Below are 26,050 nucleotides of genomic sequence, written 5' to 3' on the forward strand. Positions count from 1 at the left end.
ATAATAACTGTAGTAAAACTCTTTTGTTTTTCATTAGTGAAACCAGGTTCAAAATTTGCAGAGTTACAAAGGTTCAAAGACTTTTGGCAGAGTTGCAGTATTATCATTTATAATAACTGACAATACCTGGAAAAAAGCAAAACATGAAGGGAAGGATTTTCTTTATTTCCAAGACCTTGAGGACACTTAAATTTACAAGGTCTTGCAGGATAGAAATACTCCATGTCTTCTACATTGTTAATTATGTTGGCAATAAATATTTAACACTCTGGTTTAAGACCAAATGCTGGGAAAAAGATGGTCACCAAGACCTTAATGGATGAATGAATAACAACCAATAGTTTCTATTGCTTTCATATTACTAGCTACATTTAAGGCAGTGAAGTGTGCAGGTCTGAAACAAGTCTATTAGTAATCTCAGGGAAAGATATTAAACAATAAGGCTTTGTGCCAATAGGTTAAGTGAGGTCTATAATGAAAAGCGCATGTAATATACTCATTGCTGTAGCAATATGTGTGTTAACAGAGCACAGCTATATAAACCAGGGGTTAAATGTCTAATCTATTATTGTCTTTATTTAAAAAAATATGTGTGTAGTCTATTTGAAGTCAGAGACTTTATCTTCAAGTTACCTACAGTAAAAAAGAAATACTTTTAAAAAGCCTATCTACGTTCCACACAATTATGCTTTGTATGATAGTGAGAATCAGCTCGAGTCTTGAATCTGAGAGCAAAATATATGTTATCTGTAATTCTAATGAAGGAAACCACAAGCTAAAGTGAATCTGCAAACACATAAAACACATTAAACACACACAAAGTATAGTTCACACCTTCAGATACCAGGCATGCTCTTTCTGATCAGACGTCTCTGACTTCAAGAAAGGTTAAGTGAGACCAACACTAACGGTTGTTGGCTCCCACCTGCATCTCCCACTGTCCATGCTACAATTATGGTCCATCATCATGATGGACAGCCTATTTAAACAAAAGCAAGGTGCAGGGGGATGCAGGCCAGAGCCAGCATCCATGGTAAAATGGTCTCCTTTGCCTTACTGGAGCTATTCCGGGGTACCAAGGCACATTGCCATGAATCAGAAAGTGAATGCTGGTGGTGGAGGTTCTGATGTTTGTAACGGCCAATGTACACAAGTTGGCACACACATTACCACACAGTACATGCATCAGTGCATCGTGGTGCCAATTATTTTCAATGGCACCCTAATAGTTGTGGTGCACTGCTTTGCAAATAATGGTTCATATTTGATTTTTGGCAGCCCATTTTAATGGGTTTCTTTAATGCAACTCATGTTAGCACCAGGAGACCTAGGTGTAAATGAACCCTAAATGTCCATAATATATTTATAACATGACCACAGATTTACTTAAAGAAATAAATGGATGAAATGTAGCCATAACAAGTATCTGGGCTAATCTGTTTTTTTCTCTGTTATTGCAAATTTTGGACACTGAATGTTTATACTTTTTTTTTTAATCCATGTATTTTATTCACAATTACATGACATCCACATCAACTGCAGTTAATTGTAAAAGCAATTCATCCCCTTAAACTTATTTGGTTGCAGAACCTTTACCTGCATTGATTGCATCCAAATGCGTCCTATTATTCAGTATTACTCTTTTACATCCCTGGGAAGACATTTTAGAACATGGTTCCTTACACTGTTGCTGTAATTTAAAAACAATGGTTCCATCCCCAGTTTTAACTCATGGCCTGTAAGATATGAAAGGTTTGTGGCAGAATTCCCACATACTAGATATTTGCTAGTAGATCATGTAAGAACATATTTTGGAAGAGTACATCTGCCAGCACTAAGTGCAAGATTAAGAGGAAGTGCAGGAACCAGCTCATTATAGTTTCTGTTAGATTTAAGCCTGACTGACTAGCATATCCTAAGCTCCAGTTTTGCTTCTTTTCAACCATTTTAATGTACAATTGCTCTTTTTGGATCACTGGCCTGCTGCATGATCCAACTATGTTTTATTTTCAATTTACATATGAATGACCAGGCAGTTCCCTAGGAACTTTCTCATACAAAGCAAGATTAGTAGCTACTTCATTTATGGCAAATGATTCAAAACTTGAGGCAGCAATGCATCTTTAGACCAACAGAACAGCACCACCATGTTAGACTGTTGGTATGGAGTTCTGACTGTGGAATGCTGTGCTTGCTTTACACCCGACATAATAGGACCAAAAATGTCCTCTTATGTCCAAAGATACATTTTCTCAGATGACCATCCAGGCAGACAATTTACATTTTACTTGGTTGGAAGTGGTTCTGCTACTAAAGAGTTTAATTTGCCCAGTGTCTTTCTGATTGTGAAGTCATAACACTGATCTTTGCTGGGAAGCCTGAAGTTCTTTGGATGTTTAAAATACTTCTTGTAATTTCTTGGATTAGTTTTTTTCATATACAGTTTTTAAATAAAATGGCAGATCTATCGCTTCTGTAAAAATTCCTCACTGATGTCATTATGCCAACTTCCTTCTTAAGGTTAGGGTCAAAATAAGAGACTTTGAGCTATGCTACCAATAATTAACCCTCACTGTATTCAATCATTTCACTATAATAACTGTTATTTTATTCATTTATAATCTTACCTGGGACAAATATGTATTAACACAGTGTTAGTTGTTAAATGTCTTTAAATTTAAAAGAGTTTTATGTTCAGAGACTCCAATATCAGATTTTAGTTGAAACCTTAAAAACATTCAGTTTTACAATTTTGCAATAAGAGAGGAAATTAGAAAGAAGGGAAAATACCTTTTCTAAGCAATTGAATGCACACTTTAAAACCAGCCTAAGAGTCAGTGTATTATCCTAAAAAGCCAGGAAAATGTACTGCCACTGAGTTCAATTTTAAAATACTTCAAAAAGTTAGGTCATTTCTTACGCTGCCTTGGCAACCTAGCTCCTGAGATTTTATCAGTTCTGTTTTAAGAAAGCCAGAGTCTAACAAGTTCATAATTCACAGAATTATTTCAGTTTCCTTGTTTGGAATTTAATCAACTCTAAATAGTGAAAAGGCTATCAGGCTATATGAAATCAACATGCAGGAACCTGAACTTATGGGACTGCTAATAATCCCACTATAATGGAAGGCTCATTTCACCATTTGAATGCTTACTATAAAAAACAACAAATAATGAACAGTACACAATATAGATTAAACAAGACACTTACAGCAATTCCATGGCCAAAGCCAGAACCCGGTTGAGGACTTGCTGCGCTAATGTAGTTACCAACACCGGAATCTTGGTTGGCAGTTCCATAGATATCAGCGACAGGGCCCGGGCTGTTAGCCCCTGGAAATCCACCAGGTCGAGCTGGATTGGTGCCTGCTGGTGAAGCGGGTGCGCCATAATTCGGTTGAGCACTGTAGCTATTCAGGACTAGTGTGCAGAGAATAAAGCCAAGTATGAGAGCAGAAGCATGGCATGCTGTTATTACAAAGTAAACAGAACATACTAATAACAGCCAGATGATAAAGAGAAATAGCCTGGGCTTCACCTCTAACACTCAGTCAAGGCCATGCGAAACAAGATCACAAATTCCATGGAAATGTCAACCCATACTACCACTGGACAAACTTTCACAAAAAAAAAACCCTTATCACATTCTTAAAACAACAATCATTCAATGGTTTATTGTAATCCAATATTGTAACATAGTTGATTTAAATCACATAAAGAGTTCAGTCTTGCAATCTTGCAACTGGTGTTTTGTTTTATGATTTTCTGGGCAAATCCGTACGAAGAGACAACATTCACATCCCCTGCAAACTACAAAGGAACTGACAGTAGGCATGTTTGCAGCCAGGCTACTGGCTACATTACTAATCATTTAAAAATTCTGCAGAACAAGGTATGAACATTGCTGAAAGTAAAACAAATACAACAAATGTTACAACTAAAAGACATAGACAAGGAGCACTCTAAAGGCCATTCTCAAAAGAAGGCAGGATGTTTAAAAAAAATGGCATTTGTTCTTAAAAAATATGATTGAACTATTTATTTGCAATGTATTTCCTAATGTTAAGTCTGTGTGTTTATTGGCTAAACATCAGGAAATGTCAAAACATTTGTCAAATCGGATTTCATTTATAGTTATATTCTGTGAACCATAAACACCGTTTCTCAAATTCAAACTAAAATGTGCTTTTACAATACCATCCTTGCCACTTTTGAGAATATCCATCAATATTTTGATAAACTGGAATAACCAAACTTGTCAATTTTTATAAATATATAGTTATGTCTCTAAAGCTATTTGGAGGCATTGACTGTCAGCTAGCCGTGCATGCACAATCAGGATGCCGAATTATCTTTTTTACGAAAGACTGCTGTACAAAAATGCACATTCATGGGGCATGTAAGGCCTTTCTCACAACAGATCCCATTCACTATATAAACAAAGTGTTTTCCAGGGCACTTAAAGTAGACTTGCAAACTGTGATAAGCATATGCTGTTCAACAGAGCAGCAAAAAGGGGTCCTTGATCTACACTTTAGGGTGCATTAGTGAAAATACTCCTACGATGTTATATTAACATAGGGTACATTCATGAAAACACTTCTTCAATGTTAGGTTAACATATTACGCTTTTAAGCAACAATTGTCTTTGTTCTTTTTAATAACAATCATCCTTGGTTGCCCTCATTTGGCAAAAACTAGTAATGAGAAATGTACTAGTCAGTATAGCCCAAGATATAAATTAAATACCTTTCGCGCCATGAAGGGGAACCAGCTTCGGGTAAATTTGTGGCAAATCATGCAGGTATAATGTGCACATCACATTTATGAAGTCCCCCTTTAAAATACATTGTACACAGAGGCTGTCAAGCACATGGGAACTAGGCAATAGTTCAGTACATTGTGGTGTATATCAAAGAGGGTTGTAGTGCCTTGCTTTATGTACAGAAAACTTCCATTCTCCTTAGGGATAAATGGGCTTGTGCTGGATGCACTAAAAGTGTCAGGCACTTGATATTAAGCTGTGTCATTTTAGCCCAACTAAAGTCTCATTTGTTTACTTGTTATGCAGTCAGGCTGCATAATATGTAAAGAATATGGCATTTTTTAAATAATATGATGGCACTTAACAGTGCATGAAGCTGCAATGTGTCTGTTTTATTCCCCCTGCATGTGCTCTAATTAAAAGCACTGCTCATGAACTGTGAGTGTTGTTCATTGGAGCACTGTGCAGGGGGTGTGTCAGACCACTGGAGATCAAGACCACTGAGCTGTGTGTGAGAACAGTGGTCTGGCTCTCCAGCATGCTGTCAACACAGGGCAGCTTCATGTACTATTAGCACAAACACATAATAAAAAGATAAAACAATGCAATGTTCTTTACTTATTATACAAACTGATTGCATAACAAGTAAAACAAAAGTGATACTTCAATTGTGCTGTAAAGCCTATGTCTATGTAGGAGACACTATGACTCTTAAAAACACTCTTTCCAATTAAATTAATAGAAATGGGTACTACAGCTATATGCAGAAAAAGGTGGACCCATTAGAGCTAAATATCTTTTTGTAAACTAGGAAAAAAAAAATCACAGCATGCTTCAAAAACATAAAAAAGCCATGCGCAGTTCATATAGGATTGAGAATTGAATGTGAAGTATCAAGGAAAAAATGTGTTGCCTCCATTATGTGACTGCTTCAAGCTGAAGTTTTCCTTAAACAATAAGGAAAACAAAACATTCAGGTCTGCACTCTCTTTGTAATCTGTTATCATACAAGAAAAGCTTGGCAAAATAAATTTGAAATATACACCACAAATACAGCGGCCAAACTCTTTAGATAAAATCTAAGATTGCTTAGGGGCACAAGAGCTTTCAATAGCTTACATAGAAAGCAGTCAATTTATTTAGCAGATGTGAAAAAGTAATAATCTAATGTTATGAAACATACCAAGGCAATCCATTTGCCCTGTAGAATGTTAATGGAGAACACAAACCAAATGGAAAGGCGGCTACAGTCTTACTGCAATGATAGAAAATAGGATTGGCAGGAAAGAACTAGGCCTAAGGCATGTATGTACTCAAAGCACTGTTATAGATTTGTGCTTTTTATCCACAAGTGCAGAACACTGATTCGGTAATATATATATACACAACCTTGGAAAAATGACTTTCTGACATTTATAAGTATGTTGCAAGATGCACACCATCAAATTACTGTGACAACTCTCTGCTGCTAACCCATTTACAGGGAATCAAAAAAGCGTGTGCTTTATTGGTAACAATCCTTTTTAATACTTTAAATAATCCAGAAGAAATCATAAATATATTGTTAAACAAACACGTTTTCATGCATACAGGCTTTAAGAGGTCCGACTCAGCACTGCGGGTTATCTTATGGAGATACCAAAATATTTTATGACTTCTGACTTCGCAAGCACCATTGCTTTGGTTAAATAAAATGTATATCAAGAAAATCTAAACCAATAACTAGAGCGAGAAACACAGTAATTGCAGTGATGTTATCCTAAAAAAGCAATTCAAAGTGCTTAATTTAAACCCAACACATAGAACATTACCTACCCTACTGTGTCAAAATTAAATTTCTGTATTAAACATTTACAATTATAATGAGGTCCAAATTTCAATTATATTCCCCTCTAGGCCACTTTAAACAAGCTGCACAATTACAGCAGTACAAGATCTGGTGTAAAATAAATAAGTGGCACAAAGCATTGGCCTTTTTGGCACAAGGAACAACTGAAAACCCTGAAGTACCACTTACTGTCCTTAGCATACAAAGTTTTCCTAAACCTAAAGCACCCTCTGACACTTAACCATCCTCCACCTTAACAATCACCCTTACAATTAACCATCACCAGCACTTAACCCCCAAACCTAACCCTAAATTGAATCTTAACCCATACAAAAATGTCTAAAACTCTGATCCAAACTCTAAAATAATCTGAGCCCTGAAGTAATTTTCAAGGCTGAACTAAACCCTTAAAGAGAATGCTTATCTTATCCCATGCCAGGAAGAGGCAAACAGAAACAAGCCAGTTCTCTACACTAAAGTACTAGTGTCAAAAACTTGTGTGTATAGTAACTATATTTATGGGTATAAATGAAGGGCAATTCATGGCATGCTTGCTTACTCACGTGAAAAACGAAATATTTGGGATACTGGGACAAGGAACTAGCTATTGCCTCTTATGCCACCTTACTACACTAGGCTAGAAGCCAAACAATTTCTCCAAAAATCTCAGCATCATAATCACCAATCCTTAGGGGAACATTTTTAAACTGGAGAATGATAGTCTCCTGTTAATTTCCTGTTTCCACCATCAAAAGACACATCTATAAAGCATGTTTGCCATCTTAGGTTTCCCACAAGTTTTGCAGCTGAAGCCTTCTTCACTGCTGATCAACCAACATCTCTTGCTTCCTGGGAATTTAAAGTCTCATTAACTTGTGCTATAGTGTTACTATTGTCAGCACTGAACTTTTGAACAATTACGGTTTTCAAAAGCTGAAGCACTGATTTTATCACTAATTCACCCCTAATTCCTATAGAGACTATCAAATACAGCATGCTCATTGTCACAGATTCCATGCATTGGAAACATTTTAGTTTTAAATCCACATTGACCCTCTCTATCAGTCACAGATTATTATTATAAGGTGAATGTCAGCAAAACAGCATGTGAAGAAAAGACAACCGAATGCATACACACAATAAATGACTTGTATTCAAACATATTTTATGACTGTGTCTATAAAGGTTACTGTTGCCTCATTGACCATCTGCCGATTGGTGTAAAAAAAATGGAGGTGACATTTGCAAGTTACTGTAATTTAATGTGCATCTATGTGTTATATAAGTGCAGTTAAAGTGAATATAAAGTCAAAAACTGAAAATTTTATTATACTTACCGTAATTTTCTTTTCCTGGTTATACTCCATGGCAGCGCTGACAAACGGGTTTTAGATCCAATTACCCCTAGCTGACAGGAACCAAAAGGGTTAAACAAGGCCTAGCCCTCTCTATAAAAGCCCCTGATCCTGCTGACTTCCCCAGTCTAGTAACAAGCTAAATAACTCCATAGGGTGGGAGCCCAGTGCTGCCATGGAGTATAACTAGGAAAAGAAAATGACGGTAAGTATGATTACATTTTCTGTTTTTCTGGCCATATCCATGGCAGCGCTGACAAACGGGGATTACCCTAACAGAAGTAAGGGTGGGAACAAAATCCATAGACAAACATCATTGAATGCGAAAAATAAATGTATTACGCGACTCCAAGTCGAGAGAGCAAAACACTTCTAATGAAGTGGTCATTCGCTGCAGCCCTGACGTCCAGTCGAGAATGCTTAACAAAGGTAGACCCCCTGTTGCTGCCCTGCAATTTTGATTCGCCGAAACTCCAGCTGCTGCTGCCCATGAGGAGGACACGGTCCTTGTGGAAAGAACCCTGATGCCTTTTGGTGGGGAGTCTACCGCTGTTTGATAGGCATTAATGATGGTGAACACAAGCCATCTGCTTAAGGAAGCTTTGGCTGCTGCCAATGCCTTCCTGGCTCCTGCCGGAATCACAAACAGCCTTCTGGACTTTTTCCAGTCCTTACATCTTTCCACATATGTCCTCAGACACCGGACTAGGTTCAAACATCCTTCCATCCCTTTTGAGTTGAGAGCGGGAAGGATAATACCCTGATTCATATGAACCCTAGCATGAACCTTCGGCAAGAAACCTGATACAGTTCTCAGAACTACTCTATCCTCATGAAAGACGAGAAAGGGTTGATCACAACCACAGGCTTGGAGCTCCGATACCCTCCTACCTGAATCCAAGGCCTCTAAGGAGACCATCTCGTATGACATGAATTGCATAGAAATAGTCTGTATCAGATCAAAGGGAGGTCCTGGAAGAACCTCCAAAACTAGAGGAACATCCCAAGACGGATAAAGAAGCCTATTAGGAGGATTTCGTTTGCTCACCGCCTTCAGAAACCTGGAAACACTCTGATTCTGAGTCCACCTGATCCCAGTGATGGCTGATATAGCCGACACCTGCACCTTGAGGGAACTAAGGCTCATCCTTCTGTCCAGACCTGTGTGGAGGAACCCCAGGATCGCCTTAGATGAGACTTGAGAAAAGGTCAATGCCGTGGTCTATTGCCCATGTGGAAAACACCATCCACATGCTATAACATACCGAGGAAGTGGACACCTTCCGGGATAACAAAAACTTCCTGTGACAATTCAGACTTTTTCAGCCTTTCCCTTTCAACAGCCATGCCATCAGACGGAGGTGCTGAGGATGCGGGTGCTGGATCGGCCCTTGAGATAGGAGATCCGACGTCACTGGGATCTGCCCCGATTCCTGAATGCTGAGGGATATCAGGAGAGGGAACCATGGCCGTCTTGGCCAATGTGGGATAACAGCAATAACCACCACCATCTCCCGCCACATCCTTTGAAGGACTGCCATGATCATGGTAAAGGGGGGAAAGACATAAGCTAGTTTGTAATTCCATGGATGTGAAAGAACGCCCAGGCCTTTCGCTCTGTGATCGAATATTCTTGACAGAGATCGGCCGACATGGCAATTCTTGTGAGATGCCCTTAGATCCACCTGAGGATTGCCTCATCTTCCTACAAGTCTGTCGAAGATTAATTTCCTGTATTTGTTCTTGTAAATACTGGAGTGCCTGGAATACTGCCTTCAGCTCTAGTAGATTGGATGAAGTGTTCCTCCCTTTCTCCGTCCATAACCCTCTGTGCGAATAGGTTGTCCAGGTGAGCTCTCCAACCCAATCCGCTTGCGTCGGTCTTAATGGTGACCCACGGGATGTTTCCTAATGGAAAACCCCTTGCGCAGGTTTTTGTCATGAGACCACCATTGCCGGGATATCTTGATCTTGCAGGAAATGGCGACCCCCTGCCTCTAGTTCCGATACCTGCACTGTTGGGAAAAAACAACTCTGCCGGTCTCATATACCATTGGGCTCACCGAGTAAGGCCTATGGTTGATGACATGGAACCCAATAGGCACATGAACCCCTCGGCTGTTACATGCTTGCTTGTCTGCATTGTGCCCACCTCCGGTTTCATTTTGAGAACTCTGTCCTTGGACAGTTGAACCGAGGCTAGATTTCTATTGAATGCCGCTACCATCTCTTGAGTCGGCGTCAGATTGCTCTTCTCCATGGTCAGTAACCATCCATATCTCTGCAGGGTGTCTATGCTGATATTTCTGCTGGAGATCACCTCTTTTTCCAAATCTGCCAGGATTAGGATATTGTCCAGATAATGGAAAACGGTCACATCCTGTTTCAGTATCTCTGCTACAACGGTAACCAGAATTTTCGAAAAAAGTCCTGGGGGCGGTGCTGAGCCCGAATGGCATTGCCCTGAATGGAGAATGCCTTTGACTGATACCAATTCTTAGGAACTTCTGGTGATCTGGAGCAATGGGAACATGGAAGTACGCATCCGTCAGATCTATGGATACCATACACATCCCTGGATGTACCATTTGTATGATCGTTTGGAGGGACTCCATTCTGAACTTCCGGATGCGGATGAATCGGTTAAGCTGGTATAAGTCCAAGACTGGCCTCCAACCTCCTTTTGCTTCAGGAGTTAGGAACAAATGGGATAGAACCCCTGTAACTCTTGCTGCTCGGGTACCACAGTTATGACATCTTGGGATAGAAGTGAACCCCCAAAGTCAAACATAGCCCGTTTCTTCATCAAATCCCTTGGGAGTTTGGTCATTATGAACCTGCCTTTTTGGTGAAAAGATCCGACCCCCAATTTGTATCCCTCGGCGATTATCTTCAGTACCCAAGCGTCTGCTATTGATTCTGCCTAGAGATCTGAGAATAGTTATAGTCTCGCCCCGACTCTCACATCTCTTGGACCGACACCTTCATTGATCCAGTAGATTCTCTTCGTTTGTAGGTCCTGGAGTCATGAAAAGTAGTATAATTTTGGCGAATCCTGCCATCTCTATAGCTTCTCTGGTTTCTCCTCTCCTGAGGTAACACATCTTTAATGCTATCGATAGCCTTTAATATAGCTATCCAATTTCAGGCCCAAAAAGCATATCGCCTTGGAATGCCAGGGAATATAGGCTGCTATTTGAGGAAGAATCGGCTCCCCATGGTCTGAGCCACAGTGCCCGGCGGGCTACTACAGAGGATACCATACCCTTGGACACGGATTTTGAGCAGATCATCTGTGGCTCCCGTAGCGAAATCAGGTGCCTAATGTTCATATCGTGTATCCTATCCAGGAGACTGTGACCACTCACTCCCCTCTTAATATTATCTTCCAGATCTTCTATCCACAATTTAGAAGTTCTTGATACTGAAAATAAGGCCACTTCTGTCTGAAGGCCCATGCCTAACACAGTATAGGTTTTAGGGCTTGTTCACACCATTTTCTGGTCCAGATCTAGAGCAGATCTGCAGATGCTGTGCAATGTGTGCAGCGCATTTTTTGACGTATTTGATGCGTTTTTACCGCATTCCGGACACGTTCCAGTTTTTTTTTCAGTTAGTGCAGTGCGTTTCCAGCGCATTTTTGTTGCCTCTTTGACGCGTTCCAGACCAGAGAAAATGTGACATGCTGTATTTTTTCTGTCCAGAACAGAAAGCACTGCGCTCGTGTGAACTGGAGCCCCTAAAACACATAGGGATACATTGTGATATGTTTTTAGTGCAGGAGCGAACTGTTCTGGTCTGGACAGATTCCGGACATCGTGTGAACAAGCCCTCTTTCATGAGTTTCTTTGTGATCTTACTCACAGGAAAGGAAGATTCATTCCGTCTCTGCCTCGTCAAGTGTATGCTTGAGGGGGACAGAACTTCCTCTTGCCCTTTCATGCATCTGACAATGCAAATCAGGAACTGTTTGCTCTCTTTCTTTCATGGGAATGGCCAGCTTGCCTCACCCCTCTGGCTATTGCCCATTGGATAAGATCCAGGATGTCGGGAGAATTGGAAGTGATTGCTGCCTCTTTAAGGCACTATCCCCACAATCTTTTCTCCCCTGTCATGGCCTTGTCATCACAAGCCTGACATCTTGTAGATTTATCTCTCCTTTTCACTGAGGATGAAGAAGATTCAATTTCTGCGGGGCTCAACATAAAAGTGATTTGACTGTCAGAAAAATAAAATGCACTCTTTTTTTTTCTCTGCCCTTACCTTATCTCCACAGACCGGTGTGGTGAGGGGCAATCGTCCATGATATCCCGATCTTATAGGTCACTCCAGGGGTATCCAAAGGGGGATAAACCAACAGAAAAAAATTCAGCTTCACTTCCCTGTAAATGGCTTACAAATTCAAATTCGGCACTGAATCTCCGGTGACGTCACGCACTACGGAACTACCGCGCAATGCGCAGATGCCAGCTGAAGCCGCTACTGCCCATCCTGTCTTGCCCACACATCGCAAACAGACAAGACCGCGGGGAGCCAGCCGGGATGAAAACGACATCATACAGCAGAGCAGGTAAGTGAAACCACAACAGTCTTACCCTCCCTGTCTGACAGGCTGCACATTATATGGAAAATCCGGCTTCCTCTCGTGGAAACAAAGTTTGTCCTTCCCCAAGGGGACACCCTTGCACGGGGCCGATTCTTGGAGACTTCCCAGGGGAGAGATGCTGAACTCCCCTAAGGCCATAAGAAATCAATCAGTTGGCAAATAAAGAATACTTTTTAGTAACATACAAACAACCCTGTCCTAGGGGGGACAGGAACAAAAAGACTGGGGAAGTCAGCAGGAGGAGGGGCTTTTATAGAGAGGGTTAGGCCTTGTTTAACACTTTTTTGTTCCTGCCAGCTAGGGGTAATTGGATCTAAAACCCGTTTGTCAGCGCTATTCAGGCTATTTCAAATGTTGATTACATCACCTTCAATTGATTCTGCTCCTTGATGTTAAAAGTGTTAGCTTCCTGCAGAATCAATAGGTCCCCTGAGCTCTGGCCCTGATATCCTGTTTTATGGTGGCACCTTTATCTTGCAGAGTCCTATGGAGTGTGCTAGTAAGCTGTGTGTGACTCCACCAACATAAAAACACAGCAATGCAAGCCACTTCCCTCCCTCTGCTTCTTCCTTCATTATTTGAGCTAGCACATTGACAGCTGCTGTAGACTGCACTGTCCCTTGTGACCTTGGACTGGACAGGAAGTTGGAGCTAAAAGAATCAAAGTCAGCCATTGGGAAACATGATGACTGTAAGTGCTTGGGCAAAAGATTAAATAAATACTTTGTTGAGCAATATATATTTGTTTCAGAGTTTACTACTGCTTTAAAAACTGTTTTAACCAGCAGAAAGTTAAAGTATCAATTACAATAATGCTGGAAGAGTTACCAACCAATAACCTGTTCGCTATTTTAACCTGCTACATAGTATAGGAATTCACATTTAAAATACAACTACAATTGTCTGCAATTATCAAATTGTGTGTGTGTGTATCAAACACGTAAACACTGTAGCTCAATACAGCTGCCACCCATTTGTAGAGGGAGGGGAAAAGTTGGGAATTAGAAGTTCGAAAGCAGACAGTAAATAAACACCCACCAGTTCTCCGGGCTGTCGGGATTGTATGCACACAAGGGCAATTAGAGACAAATAATAATAATGAGATGATCTTAACTAGTGCTTTTGCATGGGCTAAGATTTTTCCTTTCCTCTTTTTCTTTTGATAATGAACAAAGTCAATATACAAGTGCACATGGACATGGAACTATGTGGAAACTGGTATTCAAAAGTATAAACAAACAATTGTGCTAAAAAAAGTGATTATATAAAGGTGAGAAATTAAGCCTGCACATTCACTGTACTATATTTAATGCACTCAGAATGATAAATGCTTTAAACTCGAAAAATCACCAAGTGTGCAGATAAGACCTCCTAAGTGCCTTTGTCAATAGGCCTTTGTTCCCTTCAAATAAGTTTATGCATCCTTATACAAGTACATAGGATTGCAAACCCGCTTGAAGCAGGTCAACAGCAGTATAGAATGAGCTCAACTGCAGGTCAAATGCACTTGTCAATACATTTTAAAAGATCTCAGAAGCAACTGAGTCTAACTGATGCCATTACACCAAGCCCTTATTGTAATTATTTTAAGGAAATCTGCAATGGGAAAAATATGTGAGTTACCAACACTGACCTCCTTCTAGGAGTACAAGCTGTCTTGCTGTCCTTGGATTCAATACAAGTCACAGACCCAGAACTACCAAACATATGGGCTTGTGTCAATGGCATCAGTTTGACATCAGTTTGAGACACTCCTGAGATCATTCAGAATTCACTTATAGGTGCGTTTGACTTGTAGTTGACATTCTTCTCACATGCATTTGACATGCTCCTAGTGATTACTGCATTCCTATTGTCTGTTACAAAAGCTTTGACTATCCTAGTAATATCTTACTGCCCCCTGCATATTATGAGCAATTACAGCTGACCACTGTAGCAGTCATCAAGTACATATTGGCCCTGTACAGATCTATGGGGAGCACAGTAAACATATACTATTCAGTGGATGTGCATCTGGGGTGCAAGAAAAAGATATCATCAGGGCTTGATCCTGCCTAACAGAATGATAAGATGCTTTTGTGTGTGGTTACCTTTAGACCAATACAAGCTAATATCTGACAAGTTGCTGAAAGCTACAGCATAAAAGAAATATACAAAAATGACAACTCTTGCAGAATAAAATGTCAAACTTATGTAAAATGCACCAATATAAGTGAAATATACTCAAAGTACAAGTGTCTTTTTCTGCGATTTGCTGAAGCTATAAACTACATTCAAATGCACTATATTGTCCCAAGATTGCTAAAGCAAATCAATAACAATATTTCTACTAGAAAATAAGTCATATGAAATGTGTGTTCATTTAAAAAAAATGTAAGTAAAAGACTTGTAAGAGTAAAATGTCAAGCTATGAATAAAATTATGCTGGAAAGTGTGTTTATAGTCAAACCTCATAATTTAAAGTAAGTGATAACAGAGTCAAGTCATTTTAGTTCATTGAATGCTCATATAATGCTGTATTCATTTGCTGTGATCACAGAGCTGAATGCGGAAATTATGTCTGTGACAAAATCACTCCTACACATTCATTATATTATACATTTCCCATGGGAGTGGTTGATGCTCTAGTCAATGCATTAAGCAAACAAATAACAGGGTTGGAAGTTCTACCTGTAGGAGGTAGTGAAGAGATGATTTTAGATAATAAACCTATCACATTACAGCAGAGTGAATGGAAGAAGTGATTTAATCAAATGACTGCTGTCATTTCTATGGAACTACATTTATAAGAGCCCATGTTAAAAAAAATACAGGAACAACTAACACACAGAAACTAACATGTGTGCCCAAAAGAACACACACATATTGTAAATGGATAATGCAGGAAGTGATAACTGTACATAGAGCTGCATAACCTGAAGAATACAGCTCCCATTATACACCCCCTGAACCAGTTCCGAGGACAAATTCACCCAGTGCCCAGGACGAAGATGCCAAACTGCACCTACAGTGACAAGACATGATTTAAAACATTTATAAATAAAATATATTTATTTAAGTCAAAATAGAATTTAGTCACAGCTACCCCTCCTGCCCCCTACCCTTGGCCCTGACTATACAATATATTACATGAAAGTATTGCAGATGTAGTATATTGCAGTGTGTAGGTGTTCATGAAAGCAGTTCCTGTGTTACATATGTAGTATAACCAGCATGACCTTGTATCATATTTAATAAGAAGCATAGCCATGGTAGATATACTGTGAAATTGAAGAGTTTATTACATGAGTAATGTATGTAGATAGATAGATAGATAGATAGATAGATAGATAGATAGATAGATAGATAGATAGATTTGCTCACTCTGAATGTCAGTGTATTCCTTGACAGCACATGTGCATGTAGCATCCTCAATGGCCTCCCTCTCTAAATCTGAGTACTGCTGTCCACAGGATCAAAAGAGGCTGATACCAGGGGCTCATTTACACCAGTCTACAGTAAACATAGAAGTACACAAATTAAATCTGTTTCTATCTCTAAATGAGTTATGGAAAATCTGACCTGTTGGGATTTTACTGCCTCAGTGTGCATTTGTGGAATGCATATAAATGGATGGTAACCCAGTAAAATGCACATTAATTTATATTTTTATCAGGCAAGACTGCAAAATGCATACAGGGAACTAACAAATTAAAGATGAATTCCAGCTAACACTTTTTAAACAGTTTTTTTGTTATCCAGATAACTGTTTTAGATGGATTAATAAAAGCTGACCATTGTAAGTACCCCTGCCAGTATTAAATGCTTTGTCTCAACCCTCTGTCACTTTTTCTTGACAGTTTGATTTGTTAAAGGAAGTTGAAAAATAACAAACTTGCATGCTCACCAGGTGAAAATAAAGAAAAAATGAAATAAATCAAAAATGAAAGAATAAAATGAAAACAAATGCAGCAAACACATTTAAGGATTGGTAAGCTGCAATATATAACATTTTTGCATTTGAGTTTAGATTACCGAATATAGCTAAACTGATGGTATGGGAAGAAGGTCAAGGGGGAGACCATTGCTTCACCTTACCAAATACTACACTAAACTCAGCAGAGGGTGGTACACGTGTATATATAGCTATATAAAAAATATATATATATTTGGTTTATCATGTGATTCCAGGCCGTTTGGACACTGCCTTGATTGGGCTAAAATTTAACACTGCTGAAATAGGCATAACCAAACATGGAAATTGTACATCATGATATCATAACATATTGCCAAAACACAGTTTGTGTTGCTGTGCATGATCACCTTTATGGGACCCATTGAAGTGGTTATATGACACATAGCTTAGTGGAAAACAAATCCAATTATAGATGTAGTAACTTGGCCAGTCAAATGCTACTCTTTTAGGTGTCTCCAGTCTGCTAGATAGCCTCTATAAACTGTGTTGATTTAGGCTGGGTTCACACCTGAGCAGGTTTTTTCAGCATGTTTTTTTTCGTGTTTTTCTGTTCATTGAAACGCGCGTTTTACTGGCGGTATGATTTTTTTTTGTTTTTTTCCCTTTATTTTCTCTATTTTAAATGTTTTTTTTAGTTTCACTTTTAAACTTGCCGACGGCTCAGCCCCCCTGCGACGCGGCCGCTCGCAAGGGACGGGACCCGGAAGTCGGCAGCCGCCGAAGGACACAGCGGGGATCGCGGACAAGGTAAGACCTCCGCTGTATTCCCGAGTGTGGCTCGGAGTTACCACTTTGTTAACCCCGATCCACATTAGGGAATACCAATGGAAACGTGCGGCAAAACGCCCCCAAGAAGCTCCTGTACTTCTGTGGGCAGTGGGCGTTTTGCAGCGCGTTCCTACGCGCTGTAAAACGCCCAGGTGGGAACCATGCCCATAGGCAATCATTCATTTTCACATGTTGAGCGTTTTACAGCGTGTAGGAACGCACTGTAAAACGCCCATGTGTGAACCAGGCCTTAATATAGTGCTCTAGTGTATCCGTTGTTACAGAATTCTTGGAATGCACTACAATATATATCTCCTAACACTGATACGGTATAATTTGTTTAGGACAGTTTATCTCACAGACTTCTAAATTTCGACAGTAAGACTAACATTTAGAGATAAACCTTAATTTGATATATTGTAGTTGTTATGGCATTTTTCTTGTGTTTGTTTCTATAGCAGTGTTAAATTCCTTTAAAGAGGAAATTTAAAATTCTTAAAAGAAGCAACAAAAATGTTCAAATTATTTTTGAATGCAACAAATGATGCTGCATTTAAACTAAAAATATTAGAGATAGGTTTCTAAAAAATAATGACATTCTCTTAGTCAAAAGTTCCCCTAAAGTAAATAAAACTAACTCACCTTTTCTTTCTCACTGAGATTACTCACAGGGATATTCACACAAGGGTGAAGAGTTTGGAGAAGTCAGGAGAAGTGAACAATCAAGGACAACATAGCTGAACTGGAAAAATTCTCCAATTCAGCTCACTTTCCAGTTCAGCTATGTTGTCTTAGATTGGTCAATTCTTCTGCCTTCTCCAAACTCTTCACCATTTTGTAAATATCCCTGTGACTAATCTCAGTCAGAAGGAAAAGGTGAGTTAGCTTTATTTACTTTCGGGGAACTTTTTACTCTTTTTACTAATTCACATTTTCCTTCTGACTGAGATTTTAATGAATATTCACAAAAGGGTGAACAGTTTAGAGAAGACAGGAGAAGTGAACAATCTAGGCCAACATAGCTGATTTGGAAAAGTTCTCCAATTTAGCTCACTTCCCAGTTCAGCTATGTTGTCCTAGATTGTTCACTTCTCCTGCCTTCACCAAATGCATCACCCTTTTGTGAATAACCCTGTCAGACTCTTTATCAATCTGGTTGCCCTTGACAGCATTTTGTTTAGCTCCAGGTAATGCTTACTATGTTGGCACAGATGAGAAAGAGGGACAACTTTCAGTACAAAGCGTGTTGGAAAGGACACACCCCCTGAAACACTGCTACTACCCCAGTTACATGGACCATGAAGTATTCTTATGTACAAATTATTGGTTAAAGTGCTTTTTTTCATGCCTACTTTTTACACAAAAAGTGCATAATTTGATGGCGAGATCTAAACTTTAGAACACAATGGGGGACAACTGAGGAGCATAGCGGGGCAGAAGGATTTGGCTTCAAAATGGGATAGAACTATATCCCTTAATAATTTCCAGGGTATTTACAACAAACTATTTAGGCAAAGCCAGTCAGTAAAGTTTATCTTTTTTTAAATCTTAAAGAAAAGCTAAGCTTAGCATAGCAGGCCTAAACATGACAACATGATCAGCAGAAGGTCTAAAAAATGTTGTTGTTTTTTTTTAATTAAGTACAAGATATTAAAATTAGGTAAATGCTCCTGAATGGGGAATAAACAGCAAAATAAACAAGTATTAAAAACTTAAATTAATGAGTTTAAAAGACAAAATCGGAAATTCTTTGAAGCATTTTACACACCTGTCAGTTACTAGGCCAAGGTTTTCATTTTAAGAACTACAGAAAAATTTGTGTTTGCATACTAGAAGGGTAAATATAGTAAAACTGTTGACTGACAGCTGGCATGAAAGCTTAAGCCTGAAAACATAAACCAAGTGACAACAAAATGTAAAACACCATCTGAAACATGTAACTAGTTAAAAAAGAAAATAAATCTGGAATTCTGCAATTGATCAGTCACAGTCAACTTGCAAATATGATCCTGGAATTATAAAATGGTCTACATGCATGTATAAATTTGCAAAATTCATGCACATATGACCGTATGGAAATGAGCTCACTCATAGATTGCATATGACATTCTGAAAAGGATTATATCACAAATACAGCATGTATAAATGATACCAAGCATGCAAAATCTGGATTTCATATAGCATTTCTTGTACAACAATTGATTATTACCCATTAACCCCAATAAATAAAGGCTATACAAACCTGGGCTCTTAAACTGATCCGGGCTGGGAAGGTGATGGAGGGGGGAGTTACTTGCTGAAGCAGCATGCTCACTACGAAGCATCTGAGCCGCTCGAGGCCCCATGGAACTGTAATCCGCAAACGATAAAGCAGCCCGTTGGTCACCGGGCGAGGCATAGAAACCATAATCTGGGATTCCTAGAGACATAGTGATCCCATCACTTTGAGTTTTGCATTGTGCACTCAAAACAAAATTGTCAAATGACAAACAAACAGGTTGCCAGCCCTTGCCATCATTCCAACATTGAAACATGTGCAAAACAGCCATTTTAAAAATGCAACAGTGTTATAAACAGTGAACACAGAAATAATTTGACAGCAAAGTAAAAGGCAATAAAGGTGCATTTTTCGTACAACAGCAAAGTTAAGACCATAGTGAGAAAGAATAAAACAAGCAATAGTAAGCATTAATCATTTGGATAGAAACAACTGGCCCAAGTGTGTAGCAGGGCTGTTATTCTAGGAATATGTTATTTCTAGGAACAGATCCCTATCTATTATCTATGATTGTGTAGACATAAATGCATGCAATATGAGCCATAAAGAGTCAACTCTTTGTTTAAAAATTTTGGCCATCTAGTTGTGAGAAAATCAGGGCTAGTAACATCCTAATCTATAGTAGATTAGAAAAAACATATGGAACATCATTACAAACAGTAAATAAGAGAGAAAAAAATGATAACATTATTTTAGACACATATTAGCATGGAGTTAATACAACAGTTACCTGAAAATGGATGCATTCCCCTTAATTGATCAGTCCACTCAAAATTGATTTTTAAGTTTTGGCTAAGATGATGGCAGACTGAACAACACAGAGTTATTTAAATTTGTTAGGTACTCAAATGGCAGATATTCATGGAAATCTCAATACTCTACTGTTACATGAAGCATGTGGGTGATTCAACCCATCGGCATCTGTCAATAAAGAACACAACTGTTTTGGGCAAGATGACTGCTGCGCAAAATGCTACAATGATGGCATTCGCATCTTTAGTAAGATTACATTTAAAATGCATATAAAAGGCAGAAGAATGTCAAGGGCCTAGGTTGCCCAATAAGAGGCCACCTGTCATGTTACCAGTGCAGATTTAAAGTGACCCTGTAGCAGAGAATAAATACTAAAGGGTATGTAAAACCTAACAATGAACTTCTCTTATTTGGATTCTTTGGTCTATCAATATATCTCTGAAAACTGATCTTACCAGAAATCTTGCTAAATTATAACTTTTTGTGCTCTTAACCTGTGCTGACTGTTATCAATTAAATTGTTCTGAGCTATGTCTGAAGACTATTGAACCATGTCCCTCTATTGTATCATTCCTTCATTGCTAAAAATAAAGGAATGAAGCCTGAAAAAAAGAAAACTAATGCAGCCACCACATCTAAGGACTTGTAAAGTTCTGGTGTGTAGTTTGTTTTGGTGGTTAGATACACTTTAAAAATCTTGTTACCCGTAAAAGTAAAAAAGAGAGTTTATACTTACCTTTCACGATCTCCGTGCTGCTCAATTCTGCTTTGTTCAGTCAAAATAGTCCCCCAAAATCCACTGGAATGTCACTCTCAATAGTTTCTCCTGCTAACCCCCACACCACTGCTGTATCATGTAGTGGGTGGAGGTCAGAAGGAGGAACCAGTGAAATCTGTAGGGGACCCAGGGACTCCAAGAAGTGTTCATTTCCCAGAGTGCTGCAGGAGACCATTTCTTTCAGCCACCAAAAAAAGGTGAGTATACACTTCTTTTTTTTACATCCTATTTGGAGTTTTAATATGTAGTTTCCATGACAGGGTCACTTTGAGAATAAAATAAAGCATCTTTCCCTGAGAAAGGCAAGGACCGGACTGAGCTGCCTCTCATTAACATTCATTGCTTCTAGATGTTTTGCCCTTTGTTGTTTGATGAAGTACAGACAGGGTTAATTATGTTAATATTAACCTGTCTACCATTCCAGGGGGAAATTAAGTACGGAAAAAAACATTTCTTCCAGAATAGATCATCTAATATGTAAGCAGCAATTTTTATTCTTTTATTGCGAATGGGAACATGTAACAGATTTAAAATAGGTGTTATCCTAACTTGCCTGCAAAAGTGAAAATACATTTTAAGATAAAGGAGCACTGCCTACCACTTCAGTTTAAGTAATTGTTGCTATAATACTCCAGCCTACCTTAGTATCTTAAAACTGGAAATCTGGGAATCCCACATTGCTTACTTGTTTTCCAAGAAAGTTATTCCCAAACACATCTACACATTGCCTCTCCCATAAAAACAACATGATGTAACAAAGTGTCAGTGCTTACTGTAAGCTATTTTTAGAAGAGCAGTGTGTGCTGTAGCTGCAGTGGATTATAAATGGTTACTGGTGTGGCATAAAATCACACCACTGTACAAGAAATAGCCTGAAAAAGTGTTGTGCTAATTATAAAGCCACAGATATTAATGTAGGAATTCTTTTTTTGTTCTATGAAGAGCTCAGTCAGCATTTCCATAGCCCAAAATGGTCTTGAAGCTCGCCTATTGACTGTTCTTTTCTTTATGTAGCATTGTCTTTAGAAAGTAGTGGGTGACAACAGGCAATAGCCTGTTCACTTTCAAATATTTTGAGTTGCTAACAGCAATGCATCATGTTTATATGGTCCTCAAAGCTCCAATATGATTAATAGGGGCAGCACTTCAGTTGGGGTTTTATTAGCTTTTACAACAACTGCTAAGTAATACACAGTTTGTTAGGCAGCCAAATATCCACAGCCCATTGTAGATGCCTTTTTTCTGGTTTCTCTAATAACTTACTTGAATGCCCTGGAACGGACTAGAAAGATCCTATGTACATTTTGAATATGACCTATATAGCAGCATGAAAATAAAGTATTAAAACACCTAACTGAAGAAACTAGTGACATTGAGGTGGGTAGTGGGAGCAGGCCAAGGAGACAATTAGTAACTGCTTACATTGCACCACCCTGAATTTGTAAATTATAATTTATTTGAATTTCATGTAACCCCATTCTGCCCACCATTTGGTATTGTGTTGGCACTTATGGTCCACTAATATTCCCCCAGAAATACAGATAAAGAGCAAAAGAAGGATAAGTCTTTACGCGGAACATCTACAATATAGTTTATCTATATATGCTAGTGTGGATTTATTTCTATTGCACTTACTACTTAATGGGATTTAGTGGAATCACAATACTTGTAATTGCCAACTCTTAAAATTGCAAACACTGTATTAAATAACAGTCATTTTTCTATGGAGGTCCTCCCTGCCCAAAAGAAATCACTAGTGATTTTTTAAATAACATTATTCGAATTTCTGTGATTTTGCCTCAGAAGTTTTGCCAGCAACAGAACTACCCATCTCAAATTGCCCATTTTGTACACCATATTAGATAGTAGACACTAAGCAATGAAGAATTAATCCAGAAAAGCCTGTTTAAAGGAGATACATCATCAACCATCATTCATCAGTAAGGATAGTGGCTCGAACACCTTCAATCTGAATATGCCTGGTGCAGTGATCTGGCCCTATGAGCAGGTACAGGGCAGAATCCAGTAAATCTAAAATAGATATGCACAAAGGGTTTCCAATTCCAGCACTTTTATTGCAAAATAACATAAAACCATTCACAGAGTAGCAGTAGTGTTTTAGCCACATCTCAAATACAGACTTTTAAATCGCTCTCCATAAAACTGCTACGGTTCAGGTCTGTAAGGACCCAAAACACAGAAATGTTACAGAGAGCGATGTAAAAGCCTATATTTGAGATGTGGCTAAAATACTACTACTACAACAGTTTTATGCTATTTTGCAATAACAGAGCTTGCATTGATAGTCCTTTGTTAGAATCTCTCTTAAATTCACTACTCAAAACAATAAAACTTAAAATCTGATTTATGTTGTAGAACTCAACTCTCTGCGCAAATTTGGGAGTTTCTATGAGATTTGGACTGCAGCCAGCTGTGGAGAAGTTCTATTACACGTTGGCACTGGGAGGCACCAAATAACTAAGGTAATTTATTAATCAACAGCTAAAGTAAAACATGATCATGTTACTCCGAAGATGGTAAATGGAGGTTTATAGACAGTGACACAAAAAAATCCAACTGTTTAAATAAAAGAAATAGCATATGCCTTTACCCTGACAGACGTATTACTCATAGACTATATCTAATGTCACAAAGTGCCCAGCTTCAAACACAGCTCAGGCGCTGTATGGTTACAATATAAGGAGGCGTCATTTTGTAGATTTATTACTGATATTTTTATACATTCATGAATTAACATTCTCTTTGAAGACAGGTCTAGAATACATTCTCACAAAAGAAAAAAAAAAGGATCTGCATATATTTGAACGCTTTTGATATACGTTTTAGTTTTTCCAACAGAGCACATTCAAAACATTGTTTTCCTTCTCATTTAGCAAAGAAAAATTACAATTTACTGTGTGCGCTGCCAGGCAAACTCAAACAGTGCATGGAAATTTCTCCCAAACACCTGTGTTCCTGCCACCCCCTACACACTTTTATAATTGGCCCGATGCATAAAACAAGTTAAGGCCTGTACAACTACAGCCTGTGCAAGACAAAAGCTATCGACCTCCAAGAAGCTCCATTTCCTTACCCCAGCACAAAATACCAATAACAGCATTTACTAGCCAATCATCAGTGCACATATGTGCTTTATTCTCCTTCTTCCTGTGTCTCTATAACGCTTATGTGACTTTAGTTTCCCCGGCTTCTAATTAAAGGTCGAGAGATGCCATCTCCGGTGGTAAGTCGAGTGAAATAACACTGTCACATAGGAAGACTGCACATGGCGAGAATCAAAAGGTGTGGGAAGATGGGGTGAAATTACGATCTGGCAAAAAATAACTTTCTTTTTGTTCTTTTGTCTGTCTTGTTCTGCTGGTAATTTCCTCTAATTTAATGCATAGACATAGAAATACCTATGAAAAGCACCCAAGCTTTCCCTTTTCTTTGCAGGGATTCTGGTTCCTCTCATATGCCACATTTTAGAATCTTTAGTAGTTATTAGAAGAAAAAAAAAAACCTTGCACTAAATTATTAAAATAATACACTTCAAGATATTACAACTATCATCTATAACATTAAACATATGAAGAAACAAACCACATAGGACAATTGCACACAAATAAATCTTTTAAATGTTTTCAACATTATTCACAGTGCAGGACGGGGTGGAAAATGTTCCCTAGCATAGCATGGAATAACTGGCACATCTGTATATGTGAACACTAGACAGACCTATTACCTATTACCTTTAGGTAAACACCAAAATTGCCAGTGTAGTCTTTTATACTATGGCTATTAATACAGCAATCATTAAATCATGGAATTATTCAAAAAACGTTTGGACGATTTCCTCAGGGACCGTAACGGAAATCGTTTAAACGTTTTTGAATGATTCCACACTCACTGATGAAATCACTGCCTGCAGCAGCGAGTTGCAGACCCTAACCGCTCTAACTGAGAAGAACCCCCTACGCCCCTTGTGCTGAAATCTTTTCTCCACCAATTTTAGGTGGTGGCCTCTGGTCTTTTTTTGGAGTTTACCGTAAAAAGTTTATTGCTGATGTTGCTATCCCCGTTGAACATCTTATACATCAGAATCATATCCCCCCCCCTTAATCTGCTCAATTCCAGCATGAACATGTTAAAATTTAGTAACCTTGTCTCATAGCTTAGGTTTAGGGCTGCAGCTAACAATTATTTTCATAATCGATTAGTTAGCCGATTATTAAGTTTGATTAATCGACTAATCGGATAAAAAAAAAAGGGTTCAGTGATGGACTACTAGTTTCTATTGAGATTGTAGTCCATCACGGGAGCAAGCTTGGCGCGGTGGAAGTAAAAAAAAGAGTGTGGTGTGCAATATAGTACATTATACAGCGGCGCAGTGCAGAATACCAGCAGCTATAGAGGAATGTAGCAATAGTACATTATACTATAATGTACTATTGCTGGGATTTGTAGTCCTCTATAGCTGGTGGCATTCTGCAGTGCGCTGTATAATGATTATACGGCGAAATGCAGAATACCAGCAGCTATAGAGGAATGTAGCAATAGTACATTATACTATAATGTACTATTGCTGGGATTTGTAGTCCTCTATAGCTGGTGGCATTCTGCAGTGCGCTGTATAATGATTATACGGCGAAATGCAGAATACCAGCAGCTATAGAGGAACAACAAGTCCCAGCAATAATACATTATACAGCGCGATGGACAATACCAGCAGCTATAGAGGAACAACAAATCCCAGCAATAATACATTATACAGCGCGATGGACAATACCAGCAGCTATAGAGGAACAACAAAGCCCAGCAATAATACATTATACAGGGTGTTTAATAAGGTCCTCCATCCCCTTAATTAGTTTGGTTGCATTTCTCTGGACTCTTTCCAGCTCAAGGACATCCTTTCTGTGGATTGGTGGCGAAAACTGAACTGCATACTCTAGACGAGGCCAA

At 38.8% G+C, this 26,050-nt stretch overlaps 1 protein-coding gene across 1 annotated transcript in view; it reads right to left on the reverse strand.

Moving 5' to 3' along the window:
- MSI2 (musashi RNA binding protein 2) overlaps nt 1-26,050 on the reverse strand; it is a 608,564-nt gene that overhangs the window by 15,923 nt on the left and 566,591 nt on the right. Inside the window, exons 12-14 of the mRNA XM_018565450.1 lie at nt 19,519-19,695; nt 14,004-14,006; nt 3,211-3,419 (exon numbers count right to left, since the gene is read on the reverse strand). Coding sequence (XP_018420952.1) covers nt 3,211-3,419; nt 14,004-14,006; nt 19,519-19,695 — 389 coding nt within the window. The remainder of the gene's footprint in view (nt 1-3,210; nt 3,420-14,003; nt 14,007-19,518; nt 19,696-26,050) is intronic.

This window comes from Nanorana parkeri, unplaced genomic scaffold, assembly GCF_000935625.1.
Source record: "Nanorana parkeri isolate BGI_ZX_2015 unplaced genomic scaffold, ASM93562v1 scaffold848, whole genome shotgun sequence".
Classification (NCBI taxonomy): Eukaryota; Metazoa; Chordata; class Amphibia; order Anura; family Dicroglossidae; genus Nanorana; species Nanorana parkeri.